Here is a 23,414-nt window from a genome sequence, read left to right as displayed (position 1 = left end):
CCCCTTTTTTTTCTCTAAAGCTCCCCCACCACCCTGGCCTCCTACTTTCAGTGCACGACATTACCTGTAGCACTGGGTAGGTCTTACCCTGCAAAGCTCTCCACTTGGGCAAAAAACATGACCAGGCAGAATTCCGGACTCCTCAGAAGATGTGCAGAAAAGAATGATCGCGTAGTAACAGTTATTACATGACCAAGAGTTTTCGCTGCTTTTAACTTTTTACTGTGTGAATTCTTCAAACAAGAAAGAAAAATATTCTGTAGGTTGCATTTCTGGGAGGTAAGTTGCAATGGTAAGCATGGGGAAAACAACAAATTATAGTACCTGGAATATCTTTAAGTGGGTTTGGTATGTCTGATACTGGCTAGATTTCAAATTAATAGCGAATCTTTAAGTACACTACTTGGAATGGAAAGAATCCCAGCAATGGAAGAACTACCCATGCAAGTTCATTTTGAACTTTTACTTCTTTTACTTCTGAATTTTTACTTCTTTTACTACTGAAGTCTTTTACTTCACTGCTTTTCCTGAAATTAGCCCAAACAGTTACTTATTCTCTTTCATACTCTTAACTTAATCAGAGTTGAAATCCTATACTGAAAAGTTTGGTAATGTTTTCTTGTGTGTAGCTGCTAACTCTTTGTCCCTGAAAGTTTGAATGAGCCCCGACAAGTCAAAGGAAGATCTTGTGTCAACAGTTGTGAGCAACCGTAATGGCAAAACAACATTCTACATATCTCTGTTTCATCTCTGTATATCTTGATCTACAGATCTCAAACAGCCACATTTTTTGCTACCTAATTGTCTTTGTTAACATCTGCTATTTTATATTTGAATTCCGAATTTATATTTGAATGCCATTAGGAACATAACAGAGTCTGAGTCAAAAAAGAAAAACTCACAGTTGTGGCTCCAACTAGACCGCTCAATATGAATACTGACTCCAGTTCATCTAATAAATCAGCAGTGCTTTAGCTGCTCTGCTCAGTCTGTGTTCGGACTTAGAAACTCTGCACTGCTTCTAAGAGGTCCGAGGCTAATTACAGTCTTCAAGAAGCTTGAATTCCCTAGACAGGGTTTGGCACTCCCAGAGGAACATGTCTAAGGTTCTGCAAACAAAGGAAAAGTCTAAAAAGCTCAACTCCATCACTATAAAGGAGATTGGTTTTAACATAGCAGATGAAAAGTAGTCACCATTTTAGCAAACTGATTCAAGGTGCCCTTGAATTCAATTCCCTTTGGGAGAAACAAATTTGTTTTGCAAAATGAACTGAGTCTCTTCAATAAACAGCTGTTACACAATTTTCCAGCTCAAATGAAAGCGAATAAAAATGTGAAAATAAGTTCCAAACATGAAGTGTGTGGCCACAGTTTCATTGCAGTCCATGGAATTGCAACAGTTTAGTTCACATCTCAATTAATCCTACATAATTGTCTTTTTCCAGTTCGGTGAAAAATGAGACAATTCTGTGCTTGCTTTTATGTAAATTACTGAAGATATTCTAGTGAACTAGTTTTTCTGACATTGTGTCAGACTTTCCTGTTATATACTAAGTTCTGGGTACATACTAAGCAAGGATTATTTTGAGGGCAAGGCAATCTGCAAGTTGCAGAAGCCAAAACATGCAAATGTAAATTGTTTCTGACATATGTGTTGAACTGATTGTACCAGCTTTTATTATTTTAGTGTCAAAAGTGTCTGGATGCAGTTCTGGACCTTTTTCTCTACTTTGTTTACGGGCAGTCCAGAGCCTAACTCACATCAGCTGCCAGCGCCAGGTGTCACGCAACACAATTTAATGAAAAACATATGTCTATAAAGGTTAAAAAAAAAAAAAAAGAAGAAGAAAAGAAAGAAAGAACACAGCTATATTGCAGTTTTGACTTAGTCACGACATTGTGAGGAAAAAAAGACTGAGCTCCCCTCCTTTTCTCTCTCTCCTTCTGCCAACAAAGAACTGCTTGTTTTGCTTATTTCCCAGAAACAGTGTTAGCCTTCCAACAAGGTCAGCAAAAAATGCTGCTTTTCATTTCTGGTGCATTTTGTTCCAAAAATCTGTAAAGTATTAAACCAAAAAGTTGTACTATCCCAGTACAGAGAGTCTTTTATTCAGATTTCTGGGCTGAAAATAGCTATAAGGAAATTTCTCAACAGTTCCAACTGTTACATTCTGTGATACGCACATGTAACTAATTTTTTAAGCTTCAAGCTTAAAAAAGAAATTACAGGTGCTCCACTAAATCTAGGATTTAGCAGGAAATTATTTAAATGATTGCAAATACTCTGTAGGAACTTAAGCACTTCTTCTTAAACAATAGCTTAATATGTAACAACAAATAACAGAGGAGGCCTCTTGATGGGGGAGACACCATTAATATTAATGAACAATTACTAATGGCCATTACTGTTTAAAATATCATTACATTACTTTAGCTTTCAATTGCTTTGTGTAATCTTTAGCTTTTGCATTCCGCCTCCAGCCCTGCATTGGCACATGTTTGGACTATTAACCTTGAAAGGAAATGCTTATAGCAACAGAAACTTCTTTGTATTGAAATTTTTAAAAATGACAGGTTTTGAAAAAGCACCAAAAACTCTTTAAAACCTTTTACCATCACACATTTAGTAGATGGCTGGTTGCTGGTATAAAGACGTGTATCCTTTGAAACATCTGCATTTATTTTACCTCATGTTTAATTTAATTTCCATTCATCTCTACAGCTGCTAGCCCCTGTCCTTCAAACACAAGTAAACTGTCAATTTGAAATGTGCACAAGAAATTACTTGTGGGAGGCTTAGCTATAAAGAACAAAAATATGCTATTTTCCAGAGCTGTGTTGTAAAACCATTACTCCGACAGTACGCCTAAGTCCTCTACAACTGTTTCAGCTCTTACACTGTAAGATTAACTGCTTCATTAACGAGAAGAAGTTGCCAAAATTGTTCACGCTGACCATAACCAAACTGTGTCAGTTTGTTTCAGGATACCCAGTAATTAAAAATGACCTGAAATATGAAGCCTTTCCACTGTGCAGGTGGTGAGTGGGTACGGGCTATGCAGGAGGCAAAATGTGTTCCTCTCTACGCTAGCCAAATCTCTGGGCAATGCAAACCAGGTTTTGCAAAATCCAGACCATTTAACGTACGCCTGTTATCACTACAATACATACTGCCTGTTTTCAAACACCTTGGGAGATTCTTATCTCCAGATCACTTTGACATAGTAACCAAAACTGTTTTATCACCTAGAAACAATAGTAACTACACCTCTTCTATCCTGGCAGGATATGGAAACCTTGCTTCATGTGTTTATTGATTCAAACAGGAATACTGCATTGTTTTACTGGCTGGATTTCCTGGCTGATTTCAAAAAGAAAGCAGATGCAAAGTGTCAAAACTCCCACTTGTCTTCGACTCAGTTAAATTACCTTGACCAATGCAGATGAATGCTGCATTTTTAAATTCACGGACAAATCTCTATGACAGAAATGGTTATCAGCGTTAAGAGGCAAAAACAAATAAAAAACCAACACAACCACCAAAACACACAACATGATCTCCTTATACTTCTGGCTGCTGTTAAGGCAGACCAGCTTCCTTAGCTTGGACTTGGGCATTTCCAGAGAACAGTTCTGTCACCTAAGTTAGCCAGCAGTTAGGCCATTAACTTGGCTGCATTGCAGCTGCTCTCTCTTTCATTCACAGGAAGTCCACGGAGCTTGTTCTCCTAATTCAGGAATCTGCATCTGATGCTTAAAATAAGGCTGCACAGATACCCCTCCTTCCATGCAGGATCTTCAGTTCTACCGGACTAATTGAGCTGACTGGTAGTACGCAAGCAAAATTTCATCAGTCAATCAAAAATTCTTTTCAAACTAAGCAGACCAGAGATCCAGGCAGCACCAAAGTAAATGGCATTTATGAAGCACTTATGAAGAGGTGAAAAATACAGTACTTCTGATTGTCTTCAATTAGAGGCTGATTATTTACCATGTGGTATTTCAACAATGAAACAGTTTAAGAACTGCTGTTAATTCAGTCCTACAAACTGCTTTAGGAAAAAAGAAGACAATATTTAGAAAAGTCAGACCAAGCAAGCCTGAATATTTGCTAACAATGCTTGCAATGATGAGCTTTCAGTATGAGACAGATTTCCCCTTCCATTCATTAAATTTCATTTAATTCAGTGGTCTTCTGTAAGTAAACACAAAACCTACCTAGCCTGTCTTAATTTTATGCAAATTTATCAAGATGCATCAAAGAAAGAAATGCCTTTAGATGTCTCTTTTATACAACATTTAACAAGCAGTGCTTTAAATGTTGGTGAGAAAACCAATACTTCTAATCCTGCAAGGAAATCAGTATATGTAGACAACATAAATCTAAACTTAAATGCTATAAGGAAACCAGCACATACAGACAACACAAATCCACAGTAAGAAGAGAAAGTAGGCGAGTAGATTTTTTAAGGTACATTTATCAGTTTAACTTTGACTACACATATATTTCAAGTATAAACATGTGAGGACGTGGTATCTCTTAATCATCCTGTGCTTTTGATAGAATGTTTGTATGTGCCTTTATACACTCACTAGCAAAGTTTGCTCAAAGAAGTTTATAAACCAAAGCAACAAGCTGTACAGAACACAGCGTATTTTCCATCTCCTCATCAGAAGCACAGTGAGGAATACACATGTGTTACTAATTGGAAGTGCAGATCAGTATGCCGACCTGGAATACTTAAATCTATTTCTTGTAGGTGGCACATCTTCAAAAGAAAAACTTATAAAGTTCCCACAGTACCAAAAAATATGAAAGCACAAGACAGACAAATAGACTTCAATTGCTAAAAAGTTATAAAATGATGGCCAGAAGAGTGATTTAGCTTATTATCCAGTTTCCATTTCTTCCCTGATGTCTGCAGGATATTGGCACAATCACTTCTGGCTAGAGGTCTCACCACCAGACCAAAGAATTGCTCCATTCAGTGTCTGAGTAGATCCAAGAAGGCAACATTAGAAGTAGCACTGTTGCTGCACAAAAGAGCAGGATGGTATCTGCCTTCCATTTCACCAGGACGATTTCAAAAGAGATACATTCACCCTAAGCACTGGAAACCACATTCACTTCTATTTTAAACAGTCACATGAAGTATTCAGAAGGTACTGTATCCTTTTTAGATACATAAATACTTAATATAAACACGTTAGATATTACAAAATTGTGCTGATGTATATCTAATTAATTGTAATCAAAAGACATGGAGTGATAGGATGAAAGGAAATAGCTTTAAACTGGAAGAGGGTAGATTTAGACTAGATACTAGGAATAAATTCTTTACTGCGAGGGTGGCAAGACGCTGGAACAGGTTGTCCACAAAGGCTGTGGATGCCCCCTCCGTGGAAGCACTCAAGGCCAGGATAGAGAGGCTGTGAGCAACCTGGTCCAGTGAGAGATGCCCCTGCCTACAGCAGGAGGTTGGAACCGGATGATGTTAAACATCCCTTCCAACACAAACCATTCTACAATTCTATGATTTAATGTGATGCTAAATTTAAGAACAGAATGCAGAAAGTGCTACTCTACTGTGCAACCAGACTTATGCTCCTAAAGATGCATCACAGAATGCCTTTAGAAAACCACCAGTATGAGAAAAAAGTCACCAAAACATGTTGACAAAAAAATGTTCTTAATTAATTAAATTTGGACACTGTGGTAACTTCTACACATTTGTAGGGAACTAATGTTTAGGGAATTCCATCACAGACCAGAACCACTGTGCTAAGCCCTGTTTGAATACCCAACTGTTTAAATACTTTGTCAATAAACGTAAAGAGTATTGAATGAAATACAGTCCGTATGTGATGTAACAGATTTTGAATTCTATGGATAGTCAACTATTGGGCATCCCAAGTCCCTTCAAGAATGGACTGTTAATTATGTGTTAGCTTTTATTTCTAATCGTTTGTATCCTACGATCTTCCTTGAATATGCAAGTATTTCAGCACATGATATGCCTCTGATTAATCTTACTTCACTTCTATTGACAAACAAGGAAAAAAGCCTGTTTGACACTATACCAATTCATGGTATATCCTCTGCTTTTTAATGACAGAGAATTCAACAGATGTCAGTGTAAGCTGAGGAGCTGATGTGAAAAAATAAAATAAACCTGCCTCTGTACTATTCTTACCTGTTACTCATTTCAAAATTGGTCTCATCAGTGGACTGAAATAACAGAAGCAGCTCAGCTGTTAATTTTACCATGTAGAGTGACACGCTGCAGTAAACTCTTGTCTGAAGGATTTTCCTCAGATTTCTTCTGATGTCTGCTAAGGATACAATCTGTTGCTGTCTGCTGACTCACATAACATACCCACCAATGCCTTTGCACTGAACATACACAAGTAGAACAGTTGTTGAGAGAATGTAAGAAATTTATTCTGTCATGACACTGTTCCACCCAAGTCATTCTATGACTCTATGAACTAAAATTATTTGCTTCAGTATTTATTACTAGTTCAATACAGAAGTAAAAACTGATTTTGTGTAATTGTTGTTGGTGACCACTGTCAGCCAAATGATTACTACAGTTTTCTTGGAATGTAAGAGACAAAACTGACAATCTGACTGCACATGAATAATCATGAAGTTACGACACCAATTTACAAAAATGAACTAGAGCATCAATCTAGTTCACATTTTTATGACTACTTATTTGACCCAGTTTTGTGACCTTGAGCCTGTACGCTGACCTATCTGTTCCTCGCTTTCTTGAAAGCCAGACCAGTTAAAACTACTGGAATCTGAACTGCAGAAGCAAAAAATTAAAGAAAAAATATCAATCTTAATTATTTATAAAAAAAGTTCTCTTCCATTTATATCTTCAATATTTTCAGAATTTCCAAAGTTTTTTTTTTTCCTCTAGAATTCTGGCAAAATCAGAGAACATAAGCTGATGCTTAAAGTTAATCTTGAAATGCTAAAAAGGAACACCAAAAAACCCGCACGTTTACATGTTTACAGCTAATTCATACTGCAATATAGACTTTTTACTATTTTGCTAAAAGTAGTTTCTGTTAGAAAGTATTTTCTCTCACAGAACGTATCAATGCAAAATAAATAAATAGATAAATAAATAGATAAAGGAGGGGAAAATAAAGGGAAGCCTGCAGACAGATTATCTAATATAGCACATTGTGTGGTAAGCTTCAAAAATTATCTGGTGGAATTGTAGAGGCTTTATACTACCTCTAAATGAAAAAGTATAGGAAGGGTTCATTTTTCTTTGTTCATCATCAAAAATTTTTCACAGAAGATCAAAGGTTAGAATTTCACTTCAAACAGTGCGAGTTCACTTGCTGTCAATTCTACAGAAGGAAAAGATAAGGAAGTAAAGAACATACTCTTTGGTTTGATGACAGAATCAGAACTACCCTTTTTGAAGCAAAATTACTTTGGGAAACATATTAGTAAAGGATGGCCCTTCCCTCTTGTTCATATTTCCACCACAGAAATGACATCCAGTACTCACCAAGATTTGGCTGAGACATTGCCATGGACCTCTGTGGTACTGGTGTGGAAGTAGCTGCAGGATGGTGGCTCATGTGATTCAGTGGTTGGTTCATAGCTTTTCGAGGATCTTGCCATGTTGTAATTTTTTCTATATGACTGAGAAAGTGAAGATAAAGCATAAGTTTAACAGAAAAATCCCACATATGTTATAATGCATGGTTAGGCATAAGGCTATGAAAGTCCTATCTGTGTTTCTAATCGCACATTTATTTCTCCTCCTCATCTCACACTAACCCATCTGAAATAATCTATCATCTTGCTATTTCTCTGGCCCTTACATATTTTCTTCCGATTTTCTCCTCCCCACCATCCTGACACTTCACGTGTTACTCCTGATTCAATTACTTTAACTCGAACAAAAGATGAATCCCATTATGATAGCAAACATCTGTAACAGATACTCATCTTGCAGACTACTTAACTGTTAAAAAATTGCTTACCCTTTTCTTAACAGTTCTTTCTACACATTCAAGTCCGGGGCCATTTTCCATACACCAAAGGATGGTCATTTTGCAGAGTTTGGAAAATACAGATATTGTGCCAGAAACAACTGCTTTTCTCCTTACCACTCCGTGAAAACTCGTCTATATCTCCAAGAATATCAGAATATATTCTTGTTGCCAAGAGAGGCAGATGACATCAGTACAACCAGTGTGTAACTGCCAACTTCTCTGCAAAGTCACCAGCAGTTTTTAATCAAGGTAGTCAATGTATGTCAACAGTGTATCCACCATTCTCCTTCGGTAAAGTCCCATGTATAAATATACCATAACTGAAAACCACAGCGAGATGACTAATAGCTGAGATTACTGTAACACATTTTTTGTCATATTTAAGAGACAAAGGGACTGTGATTTTATGACAACTGAAGGTTGTCACTGAAATGTATCAATTTAGACACTTACCAGAACAAGTATTTCAAGGATGAGCATGTAACTCCACATGTGAAAAACAAAAGACAAAAAAAACCCCAAAACAAAAACAGACACCCAAAAACCAAAAAGGAGCTCCCTGAAAGCAATGGACAGCCTGGTATCGACACCATGACTCTGCTGCACATGGTTCCATCTCAGCATGCCCTCCTTTCTGCCCCATCAACCAGTCAGGATACCGATCACTGTCCAGATGCAGAGGCTTTCCTCTGCCATTTTAAAGAGGAATGCCTTTAAGTAGAACATATAAAGGAGGATAAAACTCCTAAAAGCTCTATGCCTGGAGAACTATTCCAATCCACCTTTCATGAAAGCAATGCCTAACTTGCCCTTTACTGATCTCAGTCTCAAATCTTCTCCTCGCTTCTTGAACCTATGGTTTCACTGTCATTAAGGCTGCGACCACAACTTCAGACTTCACTGACAGCCATCAGAATTTAACAAATGAGTTTACATCTACTGCCACCTTACCATGTCCACACTGTTTGCTATCTCTGATGTTACCAAAATAATGTGAATTACAAGCAGGAAAAACAAACACACGCACACTAAAGGAAAAAAAAAATCAGAACAGATTTTTAAATAACAGAAAAAAGCGGCACTGCCTCCAACCAGTCTGTGACCATATCCTCCTAATACTTTACATTTAACGTACAGTTCCAATGCCGCAACCGAAGATCACACTTTCACTTCATACTTGTCTACAACTCTGCCTCTAAGCAGCTGAGTCACTTTCTTTTATCAAAGCTATGAGCATATTTACTGCATGCAATCACGGCTATTAACAAGGAAATCATCCACCATTTTTTCTTGCTAGCGCTGAATGATTTTATTCTTCTCTCACTGTAAATCTTAAGCACACTTGAGGCTTTTCTTCTTTTTATTGTTGTATTATTTTTCAAGTACAACAATTCTTGTATCCAGCCCAGTTAAATGATCTTTCTTCCAAAAGAAGTGACATTCTGAACAGAAGATGCAGGTATAGCAGTAAATTGGGCATTGTTTTCCATAAGTTCCAATTATATCTAAGTGAACTGAAAAGCATTTTTATTTAACACTCCATTGTTCTGTTTCTCTGGTATTTGAATTCAAATAAAAAAGCTATACTTAATCAAAGTGATGGATTTTGGAATACCCACATATAATACATCATTCCCTAACAGCGAAACATGCTTTTAAACACGAGCACTAGCAATTAAGTAATTACTGCCTCTTTGTAGTTTGTATCAAAACAGATTTACCTCTTTCCAACATTTTTTATATGCAAACACTGTAAAATGTTCAAACTAATTTTTTTTTTCTTTTCCTGTTAGTTTCATCATGAGAAAATGAAAACATCAACTCTTGTTAGCAAAACCTGAAGCACAAGTTAAAGGATTTATGAAGTCAGTTGTACTAAGCAATCTCTAACTTGTTTGAATGTATTCCTCAGCCTAACTCCAAGCCTGCAGCCTTTAACTAGACCCACCAACCACACACAATAAGCAGTGGCAGGAAGTTCTCTATAAGCCACATTAGAATACTGAAATGGCCAATTCTAAAACTCTCCCCTGTTATCAAAGTTCCTTTCTTCAGTAACATTCTTACTCTTCATGAGCATTAAGACAAGAAAACATGATTAGTCATTTTCTGGTTCAGGAAAGAGCATACAGAGTCACGTACGCAACACATGCAGAGGAAGGAAAGGGATCAAGCCTATCTGGTATCCCAAAGATGAGCAATGACAACTTAAACACACTCGTGTTGTGCTCCCGCTCTGTCTCCTGCTGAATGAAGAACTGCACCTTGGTAGCTACACTTCTCCACCCTCCTGAGCTTTCAGGAGGCTCTGAAATACCGCATCCAGGGATGCATCCAAGAGAAAAGGCCTTTATCGCCTGGACAAAATCAAAGTTAAGAAACATCTCCAGCATGCTCAGATGACCAGGAAATCCATGCAGCTGAAGCCTGTGGAGCACTGGAGCACACACTGCCTGTTTCAGTGCTTCCTTTTTTTTGCTACCTTCTTTACTGCACTCCATATTTAGATACATTCAAGAACTGAAAGACGCTATTCTTACCTCAAAATACTTTATCTGTAAATCACTCAATGCTATTAATACTGCATACAAAACACTGTACAAAGTAATTTGATGTCCTTTGTAAAACGGTTCACCAAGTAGTAAATTAGACATTGATCAAAAGATGGAAATCCTTACTTAGGCCTTGATCCTGAAAAACCAATGTCACCAAAAGTTTTGCCACAAATATCAATGGAAGGTGAGTCACACTCTTAATTTTGCACAGCTTCACAGCAAAGCAGATATGTAGGACAGAGCACTGGGAGTGCCTGGCTGCAGCAGGCAGTCTGTTACAATAACTATGACTTTTTCAGTCTTGCACTTCCAACAAAGCGCACACACTATGTGAGACTTCATTCTAACGAAGACCATTGAAATGATTCAGGTCTGAAATATGTACCTACACACGAAAAATACTGAGGAGAAAACAACTCAATAGCATTACCTGTGATTGAATCAATCCATCAACTTATTATTTCTAGGAGTATTCATCTCAGAAGGATTTTTTTTTTTTTTTTTTTTTTTTTTCTCTTGGCATTTATCGTGTAGCCTATAAAAATGAGCCAGAAAACAAAGCTATAGACAGGGAAAAATAATATGTACTATAAATCTTGCCTTCATTCTTAAAATGCACTACAGGGATGACAGGCCTGGAAACAGCAAGTTTTACCTCTCCTGAAATCCAAGCATTACACATTTGAGAACTTAACTTCCAGTGTCACTGAGAGAATTAGGTATAGGTAAGTTAAATCTTTGGCCACACTGTCCACTAAGGTCTTGACTGTATGTTAGTTCTCACAGTTTTACATATGGAATAATGTTTTAAACTGTTTTACGTATTTAACCCTGGTGTAACAGCACCTATACAGAAAGATAAACTAAATATGTCTAAAATAACAAATCCTACAATAACATCTTCGTGCAACTCTTACAATGCACAAGCTCAGTGAGCAGTAAATTGTATCCCAATGGTGGCCCCTCATCAGAAAAAAAAATGTAACACAATGCTCCAGATTTCAGTAACACAGTATTTTATTAGGACTTGGAGATTCTCTTCCACTTGTCATATCTGAAGTTTTGTTCAGTGCTTCCTGTTTGGGTGTCTGCTTCCTCCTGCTTTGAAACCTGTGTTTTCCATGACTTGAGCTACTGCTCCATACTGCATTTTTTCACTGCTAGGCTCTGATCACCAACTTTGCCAAAACAGCTCAGTTCAAATTAGCAAGCAGCAGCATGAAGTATATTCATTCTTTTTCTGCTTGTACTAACTCCAACAACAAATGTGCTTCTATGGTTTCTATTTTAGGATCATCTTTTTTTTTTTTTTCCCCAGCATTAAGAAACTCAGACCTACTTCTCTGAAAAGAAGTTTAAGGGTAATTAAGGAGAAAGAACTGATGAGAAATAGTTTATCTTGCAAGTGTGCTCTGAACTGAAACAACACAAGCTCAGAGTTAAGCCAACTCTGTAGAACGTGTGTGGAGTCTTTTATTGGGCCTTTGACAAAGGGACTAAGAGTGGATTTTGTGCCTGAGCCACATCAAAGTAAAGCTGCTTCAGGGCAAGTGGGAAGCTGATGACTCATCAACATGAACAACCCATATGTTCTGACTCATTAACTGCTCCCAGCAGGATGACAGCTCAGATTGCATTGGAGACCATCCAGTCATCCACTTCCGGCTGCACCATCGTTATCAAACATTGGGAAATCTGTTTACATCTCTGCAGGCAGAGCCAAATCATTGCCCAACTTCTCTCTGTCCCTCAGTCCTTTGTAATAATACAAAAAATAAATAAATAAAAAAGGGGAGGGGGGGGCCAAAAAGATAGCTTGGTCTCAAATAAGATTCCACCAGAAGTGCTTTCATGATATCACCAGAAGGACACAAATGCATATAAAAACAGCATCTCTCAATCACTTCACCACTGGAAGTGCAGAAATCAATAACAAACATTCAACAGTTCAACAGCTCATTCTTGCAGTAGGCCCAAGCAATTGCCTATCTCACTTCAACCTGCAGCAATGATGTTTCGTGCAGATTTCATTAAGCTTTAACAAGCAGACACAATGTAGTTACTAAACCAATGGCACTGAGGACTTTGTTTTCCTATTGCATGTTCATTGTCATTTCTGATCTTGAAGCTGGAACATCACATAAGTATTTGAATACTTACTGCCCTAACTCAGTACTAATGAAAATAACTTCTTTAGTGAAAACAGTTGCTCTTTTCCTGAATTAGTTTCAAGATTACTCGCTACCTTGAAGAGAACCTTAAGAATGTCCCACTAAGCTTCCCCATAACTGACTGATCCTATTCTTAGCATATGCTGCAGACTTAAAAAACATTGAGCTAGTTATACAAATGGAAACAAAACATCCTTTGAGTTCTATTGACAACTTAACCTTTAGGATTTGGATGAAATTCCTATTCTTGAGAAACAGGGAAAAGAGCACTGAATGAAACTATTATATGCAACATTGTAATGGAATTGTTTAATGTATGCAACATACAATGTTGTTAATGCATTTGTTTGGTAGATGTCTGTATCATTTATATTGAAGGATACAAATTAATGATCCTATTTAAAGGCACACTTATTTCATTTGGAGAAATAAACAGTAAACTGCAACGAAATACTCCCTTGAGAGACACATGAGACATTTTCAGATTCATGAAGTTACTGAAGTTGTTAAGTAGGCTGTAGAATGAAAAATAATTAATTGGCCCCTACTTGATCTAGCGGCTGTATCTATCTTCTGTGATCCCAACTCTTTTTTCACCAGCAGAAAAGCCCTGTCAGAAGCTACATATTTGTGAGCAGTCAGGCTATACATAAACAAAACGTAATACTCCTTGTAACAAGAAAGGAGAACCAGTTCATCTCATAAATATTCTTTTACTACCAAGCTGGCATTTCCAGGAAAACCAATAATATTTTAACGTGTTCTACATTCTAGTAAAAACCAAAACATAGCTAACCCACAACAAGGAACACTCCTCTTCATAAAGGATCAAAAATTTCTTCATGCAAGAACAGATAATTAATACAAACATCCAAAAACAAAACTGGACATCAGAAAAATTCTCCTGTAAGGTTGCACCCCACTGTATCATCCAGAGGCAGAGAAGTGGATGACTTTGCAGAATTTATTCTGAGGGTTCCTTGCAGTCTAAACTATTATTTCAAGTTCTGCATTCTGAGACTGTTAGAAAATCACCATTAACGTCTCCCAAGCAATGTACATTTCGCATGTGCATTAAAAAATGGATTTTTTTCCAACACTGGTGTATACGTGATAAAGGAATTCATGGGTTGAACCTATTGTCATATCTATAATCTCTCATATTTTGCTTTTTAACTAACCATGGTGGACTCCTTTTTCTCTGTGATTTGAAGAATTACCAAGTGCTTCAGATCACTGCGATACATTTGTACACTTCTATAAAAGGTTTTCAGCTGCAGTTTCTACTCCAAACTTCACTGCAGGCACACCTGCAGTCTTGGTGGCCTTTGCCTCACTGTCATCAACATCAACAACTTCACATTTTCATAGTAAACCATCTAGAAAATTCCCTCAGAACATGAGGAAGTTCCAAAGGGTTCATCTCCTACTGGACATACATATTCAGGAAAAAAATCACACTTCTAGGGGATGAACTAACAAGAAACAAATGAAAAACTGAATGTTTCCTGTAGCATCTGCAGACTTACATGTTTTTATTACATCCCTGCTTTTAATTTTCAAGGCCAGTTTAGAATATAAAAGAAGGTGATAATAAATGATAAATGATAAAAAGAAATGATACTTTTTGCAGTCAGCTCCTATTACCCATTGTGTTCAGCTCACATAAATCCTGACCCACAGGTTCTCAGTACCTCATTCCACTATATAAGAATTGATTGGGGTATAAATAGCTTTGGGTGAACTTCTTACAAATTGTGGATTTCTGAAATTCTGGTTTTTGCACTTCAGAAAATCTCAGTACACAAAGCTGTCCTACTTCAATAATTTTTTTCTTCATGATTCAAGACAGAGGCCATTAGCTAGCAGATGAATTGTTCTGGGGTCTTATTTCCACCTTCCATAAGAAGTCCATGCAAATAGCCACATTAACCACTAGAGTTCAGAAAGTTTGCCTTTTATAATCTGAAACCACCATGTATCCAGGAAATCCTGCCAGACAGTCACTGTTTGCAAATGGATGGGAAATTAAGCCATTTGACATCAAAAACAGATGAAAAACAGGATCTGGTTAAAAGACCAAATCTTTGCCCAGACAAAACCACTCCAAAATAAAGAAACAATGTCTGCGAGCTGACAGTTGACCCCAGCTGAGGAAAGGTGACAGTTCTGCTCGCTGTACGTAATCTGAGCATTTCAGAATTTTAAAATTGTAAATAAGATTTTGCTGAAGGAAGGGAGCTGCTGTCAAGTCTGACACTGTGGGGACATTCAGATGAAACACACTCTGCTCAAAAGTAAACCTACCTTTCCAAAGGTTGAGTATACATATGGAGAAGCAAGACTTCCCTTGAGCTGATAGTAACGTACAGAAATACCAGACACTTACCAGGATAGCTGCATTCCACTCATTCACAGTGGAGCGCACTGTTCAGTTAAAAACTACAAGCTGACTACCAAGAGTCAAAAGACACGCTGTGAGAATGCAAGTAAAGACAATGACCTGCAAGGAGCTCCGTCATCTTAATGAGGATTTGTGAGGTTTTACTGGCACTCCAAGGAGAGGAATAAAGCAGTGCTATTTTAAAATTTAACTGGTAAGATGTAATAATTTGTTGGTACTTTCATGATTTGCAATAATGAAAGTATTCAGATCTTCACCTCAGTGAGAGGTAAGCACAGTCATCCTGCACTGTTCTTTTCACTTCAGCTGCTACCAGCTGAAACATGGTTAGGACTAGAGAGCATTTTCCTTTAAGTATAACTGAATTATGACATGGGACATAGAGCACGTATGTGCCCTAAAAACATGGCCCATTTTCTGTTTTTTGGTTGTTTTTTTTTTCTTGTTGTTGTTGTTGTTTTATAATTGTGATTTATGTAAAAATTCACTTACTGATTACAATTTCAATGGCTGGTACTGCTTTGACTCAAAGAGAATTTTCCTTCTGTCAGTATCTAAAACACTATCTTAAAATCTCACCAGAAAATCTCTCCCATCATCCAGCCTTATGGTGACCAGAGCAGTGGCACTTCATTGATTCTCCACTGTTACAATGTATTTCCACAGCAGATTAAATCAAAATGTCTCCAGAAAACAGGAATGAAGAAGCAGAACCCTCTGTCACCTCTCAGGAAAAAAGGGTTTTCTCTACAGTTATGATCTAACATTTGGGTGACATTAGGGCTGAGAAACAGCTCCCTGTGAGAAGCCCCCCCATGCATGGGCACTGCCCCTAGAGCAGCATGAGGGCACTGGCAGCCACGGCTCCACACCTGGAGCTCACTAGGAGTCACACACTGCATCCACATACATCAACCAGTGCATCAGCCTTCAATCCACAGTTCTCATAGTGACTTCACATCAAATCCTCACTTTTTGACACGTGCCTGTGAAATCAAGCCACACACATTTACAAAAAGTTCCTCACCTCTAAAGGCAAAAGAAGTTACACTGCCATTTGAATATATACAGTAGAATGAGTAGAATATCAAAAGCAATTAGGAAAAGATAGTGACAAAACTAAATGTGACATAAAAACCTTTTGTGAAGAACTCCCACACTAAATTCTGCTCTGGTACGCTCAGTAACATTGACCTTTCACTGCATTCCCCATGAAGCCATGCAGCAATGGCCACACAGCACAGGCTGCGCCCATGTACAGACAAAAAGCCTACTCTGAGGAGACTGTGGGGCAGCCCTGCTCTGTGTGCTGGCTACAGGCTGGAGCAGTAGTCATGAGGGCCAGAAGCTGAGCGGAGGGGTTACTTTGGTCCCAGATGTCCAGCTAAGCAGACAGTCCAAAGTCTTTCTCCCTTCAAAAACAGAGGCATCAAAGTCATAACCCCCAAATTACTTTTCAGGCAAAAAAAAGACCTTTAGAAACATGGTCTGTAAACCTAATAAACTTCACTCACATTCTGTCCAGCTCTTTAACAAGCACAGCTCTGTCTCCTCACAGCAGCTTCTGTTGCATCCAACTAGAGGATGCTCACAGGCAGGGAACAGTGGATACTGTAGCACAGCGTGATGTCCCTGAGCTTTACGTTACCAGAGTTCATGCAGCAGTCACAGGCACTCGCATTAACAACATGCCTGGATTCTGACTCTGACAAATGCAACACGATCCACCCCGGCATTGCACCCACTTCTCTCCCTCTCCCTTTCTAAGTACAAGGGGGGAAATGCCACAAGTCTGTGTGTTGAAATTCAGCCCACATTACATTTCCTTCAGATTTAATTGCTTCCATACAATCTGCATCTGCTAGTCACGCTAGGCCCCAGGGCATGAAACATGCTCCATCACAGAGGAGCTCTTGTCCTGTGATAATCTCCATACATAGAGAAGGAGGTATGGGTAAAATCAAGTGGAGCGAGTGAAAAAAACAGGTTTTCACCTTCACCCAGAGCACCCAAACAGGAAGCAAGTCAAAGCTTCACCACCAGCTCCATCAAGCTTTAAGAGAAAGCACCAAAGGCTGAAGAGCCTGGGCAGTCTCTGCGCAGCAAAGCCTCTTGGTGTGTATGTGGTCCATCAGGTTAAGAAGCAGATGTCCCTGCATCCTATCCCCTACTTACAAATGGGGTAGTTGTTCAGACTGGAGAAGGGATGGCCACATGGAGATCTCACTGCAGCCTTCCAGTATTTAAACAGGAGGGGAATCAACTTTTTACTCAGGTAGACAGTGAGAGGACAAGAGGGAATGGTTTTAAGCTCAAGAAGGGAGGGTTCAGATTAGAAGTTGAGGAGAAGTTCTTCACAGAGAATAATGAGGTGCTGGATCAGGCTGCCCGGAGAGGCAGTGGATGCTCCATGCCTGGAGGTGTTCAAGGCCAGGCTGGATGGTCTAGTACCAGATCTGGAGGTTGGTGTAGCAGAGGGGTTGGAGCTTCATGATCTTTGGGGTCCCTTTCAACCCAAGCCATTCTATGATGAGCAGGGCAGATCATCTGCAGCACACAGGAATTGTAAAAACAACTGGTCATTCCTACTTAGAGCAATCCAAACCACTCAAAAAGCAAACTCTCCCCTAGGTGTTTCCAGAAAAACATTTTCATGGTTGCATTAGCGCCTCTGTCTATATGTCAACTGATGTTCTTTTCTGGTTGATTTATGCACACAGCAATTGTACTTTATGCTCACACTATGAAATGGATGTGTGATTATTATCATCAACAATGAACAAATACATATGAACAATCTTCAATTTTTCAGGATTAAAAAACAGACTAAGGAGTGGGCTTAAGGCAAAATTCACTACACCAGTGCACTTCTCTGTATGTACAATAATTATTCAATTACTAGCTTAAAAATGTACATCAGTCCAATATATCCAATTTTATATCAAGAAAATCTTGTTTATAGAAGGGTTTGCATTGATTTCCTAGATCACTTAGCAGTGCACATACCTAAATTTAATACAACTTCTGTGTTTAGACAAACCTTCACAAGCTTCTTATGTATTTCTTCAGAAGAAATTCTTCTTGGCAACACTTCCAGTGTCAACACAGCCCTGTGCTGAGTTGTCTTCACTGACCCTTTATAGTTCAGTGAAAATGTAGCTCATATCCTAACACAGAAAATCAAGGAACTGCATCACTTCCTGCAAATTGAACGTGTCCTCAAAACAGTTTTATTCCAGATCTGTCCCCACTATCCCTTTATTAAGCAACACATTTTAACCATCACGTTAACCACTGAATTTTATTAAGCACCACAGCTTACCTGTTCTAGATTTTGAGAAAACTACTGATCATGAGAAGACACTACCTTGGATTAGAAAATGTATGATTATTAACTTTCTTTGGAAACTCTGCAGCCATTCTTACTACCGAATTCAGAGGGAAAACATGGCTTACAGATTCTTAGATTTTTTGATCACTTATTTGATGGCATTAGAGCTCCCCAGACAAAGCCCAACTGCTCGACCTTTGCCAAGAGTGAGGTCTGGCCTAACCTCAACACTGAGAGGTAAGAATTACTCTGCACATCATGTTGGCTCTGTACACACACGGAAATAAAATGCAATTCTCAGCCACACAGAAGTTAAGGAAGTTCTCTGGCTTTGTAACAACATCAGTAAAACAGAATTTGACCAGCTAACAAAGCAGACAGATAGCACTATGACGCTGTCAAACACAGCTTGCAAATTTAGTTTTGGTGTGCATGTCCCAAAGCATCTCTAATATGAAACACAAAGGTGAGCTATATCTGAATTGCTACTGAGCAAACTTGCATATTGTATCACAGCTCTCCTACCTGTTCGGAACTCTTTAAAATAAGTTGGAAGGTGCATCAATTTCAGACAGACATCACTTGCAGTACTGCACCTCAGAACAGTCTCGTACAGCATCATTTCTTTTGAACAAAGGAACGCAGCCAAGGGCAGCAATGCAAGCACAAAGGGACCACTAAGTCGCATCTAATCAACCAGTGGGTACAAGGGGAAAACACAAACCCCTACAGTGTACGTGAAATGCTCCAAAAGCTCTGTTCTGCCCTAAGCGCCTCTCTCTAACACACCACACCAAAACCAGCAAGGATGTATGGCCTCTTGCTAGGCACAATCTTTCCACAAGGACCAAGAGAAGATGCATTGGTGTGAGCCACCTTCCGAAGCGAACATCGTGCCCATCACTGCCTGGTTGCAAACGAGGATCAATACTGTAGAAGTGTCACCTATATGAATAGATGAAGGTGTCAAATTTTCCACACTTTTACCAGAACTCTACAGAGCTTCCTTGTGCGCTGCCCTTCATCTCTCCCACTTACAGCTGGATGACTGCATTCCCGAGCCAGAAAGGCGCCTCTGCCCGGAGTGCTGCACAGCACCCAGAGCAGTGCTGGCATTAAACATTACAGCCCCTGCAAAACTAACAGAAACTGCCCTCACAGAAAGCTTGTATTTGGAAATCACTCGAGCACTTTAACTGCTTTAATATTACTAGTTCTGTTGTTGGAAAAAAAAAAAAGCATTCTCACTGCATCCGTACTACTTTTTTTTGTCTCAAAGTTCTGCTGAACCTGCTCAGCAACATTAAACTGTCCACACATTAAGTAAAGCTTTTCAACCAACAGAAACCAGGAGGAAAAGCTCAAACATCTCAAGCAGATCACAAACTGAAAGCAATTAGCCCTCTCTGCCCTTGACCAGGGTTTTATTGGCAAATACGTCCCGGTATGGCAAATGTACACTATGCTATTAAAAAGAAACCAACAAGCACATAAAAGATTAAAGTGGCAACAAGTTTCACCAATCTGTTCAGCGTAAGCACTGTACTCTGTTTACCTTCTGGAATGAAATCACACTCCGATCACAAAGCACTCTACAAGCACGGAGAAAACACTAAAGGCTTCATCTTTGTTTCAAATATGAAGCTGCACTGCCTAAAAACAAACTGCTGGAAATAATACTTGAAAAATTCTTTTCACTGAATATGTGTACACAGCTCTGCATGTGGATCGATAAGCAATAGGCATTCCCACTTACCAACACAAGAGCTACACAAGGCAGTTGGCCTGTCTTTCCAGAGATCCTTTTTATCAGAAACAAATCACACTTAAATTTTTTCCCCACATGCACACGGGGAAAAATGCTTTAGATAACGTTGCTGTGAGTGCGTGTTTATTACTCTGTCTTCCATCCCCCACTTCTGTGGTTTGGTATTTAATTACAGGGTGGAGTGGTCCCCAGGCTACTTATGTTTCTTCAAGCCCCAGCCAGAAAACTTCTGCAGGAACTGACATGCACGAGTGTGCGTGCTGCGAGCCGTAGCTGGTTCCTGGTCAGCAGCACTAACCAGGATCATTGCTAACCGAGAGGCCACTGCAACTTCCACCCAACTGTGGAATATACATCTAAATGAAAGAAACGGCATGCTTTCCAGACCACGGGGGCTTTAGCAGGACACAGTTCGGCCACGCGCTCTTCACTTTCTCCTCAATTTTCTTTTGCTAATGAATATTACCATATTTTTATCATCAGGCTGGAAAGAAATGGCAGCTTTTTGACAGACACCCCCTGAATTTGCTGTCCACGGTAAATGCAGCCTAGCGGGCTTGGTTTGACCAAACGGGACTTTCAAATGCATGATCTGACTTGATCTAACTTGAACCCTACATAATATTGCTTATCTTTAAATGTGACTTTCCATAAACAACTTTAAATTTTTGCAGAAAATGCTATTTTCACCTTAAAAAAAAAATAAAAAAAAAAATTGCATAGCTTGCAAAATACCATGGTTCAAACAGGATCCATTTATAGTTAGGCACTGCATCCAGAAGCACTGAGTTGTTTTTTTAAAAAAAAGATGTATTTCCAATTAGTTTGTATGGAAATGGGAAAAGGGCTCATTGCAGAAGTAAAACTGGGGAAACAACATACAGACTAATTTAAGTAACAAATTACCGACACAACGAAAAATTGGCCTGATCTTAAAAGGATGTTGTTAGTCAGAGCACTACTGCTGATACACCTTGGGAAAAATATGAAGGACACTGTGGGGTTTTATCCACAGCTTTTTTAAATACAGGACCCACAATTTTTTAGACCCAACAAGAATTCAGCGTCTTGGAACACTCTGTGTCTATGTCAGAAATGTGGGACAGGTGAAGGTGAAACCATGTGAGCACATTTTGATATCAGTCGGAGCCAAATGGCAGACAAAGATTATGTTATGTGATCTATAGCTGCAGTGTGAACACTTGCTTGCCGAGCCCTAGCAAGAATTTATATAAAGTATTTATTCAGGAACAATCTGCTCCTATCCATAAGCTCCCCTTCCTCTGTACTGCTCTACTGAGAAAAACGCATGCGAAGTGCAGCGGTAACATCTCAGCTAGGTGATAAACCAGATTAACAACAGACTTAAATCTGGGCCCTTGTGAGCACTCCCACACACTGACATAGAGTGGCAGAAAGAAAAGTATTTCCACTCTTTGGTCTGATGGTGACGAGAAGCACAACCCAGACTGTAAAAAGGAATTCAAGGACTGGGATGCCTGGAGATTCCAAAGCCCAACTCCACTATTTATTCCATTAGAAAACACCTGGAGTACTGCATTCAGATGTGGAGTCCTCAGCACAGGGGAGAGATGGACCTGCTGGAGTGTGCCCAGAGGAGGGCAAGGGGTGATCCAAGGTTTGGAACATTTTCCCTACCAGGACAGGCTGAGAGCTAGGGCCGTTCAGCCTGGGGAAAGCTCCAGGGAGATCTGAGAGCAGCCTGACAGTACTTAAAGGGGCTGTAAGACAGAAGGGGACAGACAGGACCTGTTGTGTCAAGACAAGGGGAAACGGTTTCAGACTAAAAGAGGGGAGATTTAGACTGGATACAAGAAGTTTTTACAATACGCGTGGTGAGGGACTGGCACGGGTTGCCCGGAGAGGCAGCGGGTGCCCCATCCATCCCTGCAGAAGCTCCAGGTCAGCCTGGACAGGGCTCTGAGCACCTGATGGAGCTGTGGCTGTCCCTGTACTGCAGTGGAGTGAGACCAGACGGCCTTTAGAGCTCACTTCGAGCTCAAGTCCTTCTATGATGCTAAACATTCTGCAACTATGCCTTTGCCAGGTTACCACAGGGCCACTTCATCTACAGTGAATCTGGAGCAGAGGCACAGAACCCACCGCAACAAGGTGCTACTGCCTTAGCACGTATTACAACTACAGCCTATTCCCAGCCCTATGAAGCTACTTTGAACCAAATTCCAAACATCACGAATACGACGCCTTGGTCATAGCGGTCAGCCAGTTCGGTTGTCACACTTGTCCCAGCACACCTCCGAGCAGGGGAGCCCCGCGCCCACGGCCCGCACACCCCGCACCGCTCCTCACAACGCGACGCTGAGCTCAGATCACGAACGATCGCGCTCGGACCCCGAGCAGGTAGCGGCAGCGCGGCGGGACGGCACTAGACGCCGGGGAGCTGCACGGGAGGGCAGGAGAGTCCTCGGCCCAAAGCCCGCTCTACCCCTTCCCACCGCCGCCCCGGGCCTCTCTCTCCCCCGTCGCACCCACCTCAGCCCCTGCTGCCCGCGCCCGACCCGTCAGCGGCCCCCGCGCGGCGCCGCGCTCGCTCACTTGAGGAAGTAACGCTGTCCCGTGTGCGTGAGCGCCATCTCCCAGCCGGGCGGCAGCGGCAGTTCGTCCGTCACGTCGTAGGAGCGCTGCCGGAGGTGCCCGTGCTGAGGCGCGGCGGCCGAGCCCACGAGCGAGGCGGGAGAAGAGTGCGAGCGGACGTGCTGCGCGGCGGCGGGCCGCGGCGGGGGGCCGCCCGAGTCCGTGCTGGACTGCCGCGAGTGCGAGCCCGAGTCGGGCTCCTTGAAGAAGGACTCGGGCAGGATTTTCTTCCGCCAGGAGCTAGGCCGGGGGTTCATGACCGCGTTGAAGAGCGCCTCGAGCTCTGTGTCCAGGTCCTGCGTGACATGGATCACCTGCTGCCCCGGCGGTGGGGCCGCGGGGTTCATTTTCCCCCGGTCAGCCCCAGCGGCGGGCGGGCGATGGCCGGGGCCGGCACCGCTGCGTTGGGGACGCGCCGTGCGGAACGCCAGGCGGCCCCGGAGGCGCGCCGCTGTGCCGGAGCGGGCGGCGGCAGCGCGGAACTGCCTCTGCGCCCCCTCCAACGACGGCCGCGTCCCGGAGGGGCGGGCGGGTCAGCCCA

General features: G+C 40.7%; 1 protein-coding gene across 1 annotated transcript in view; it reads right to left on the bottom strand.

Annotated features, from left to right (window-relative positions):
- The window catches only part of WWTR1 (WW domain containing transcription regulator 1), a 39,146-nt gene extending 15,758 nt beyond the window's left edge, over nucleotides 1–23,388 (bottom strand). Inside the window, exons 1-2 of the mRNA XM_072344971.1 lie at nucleotides 22,835–23,388; nucleotides 7,536–7,672 (exon numbers count right to left, since the gene is read on the bottom strand). Coding sequence (XP_072201072.1) covers nucleotides 7,536–7,672; nucleotides 22,835–23,220 — 523 coding nt within the window. The 5' untranslated portion in view covers nucleotides 23,221–23,388. The remainder of the gene's footprint in view (nucleotides 1–7,535; nucleotides 7,673–22,834) is intronic.
- Between the last annotated feature and the right edge of the window lie 26 nt (nucleotides 23,389–23,414).

This window comes from Excalfactoria chinensis, chromosome 9, assembly GCF_039878825.1.
Source record: "Excalfactoria chinensis isolate bCotChi1 chromosome 9, bCotChi1.hap2, whole genome shotgun sequence".
Lineage (NCBI taxonomy): Eukaryota > Metazoa > Chordata > Aves > Galliformes > Phasianidae > Excalfactoria > Excalfactoria chinensis.
Note: the sequence above shows the minus strand (reverse complement) of the source record. Positions and strands in the feature narration are given on the sequence as shown.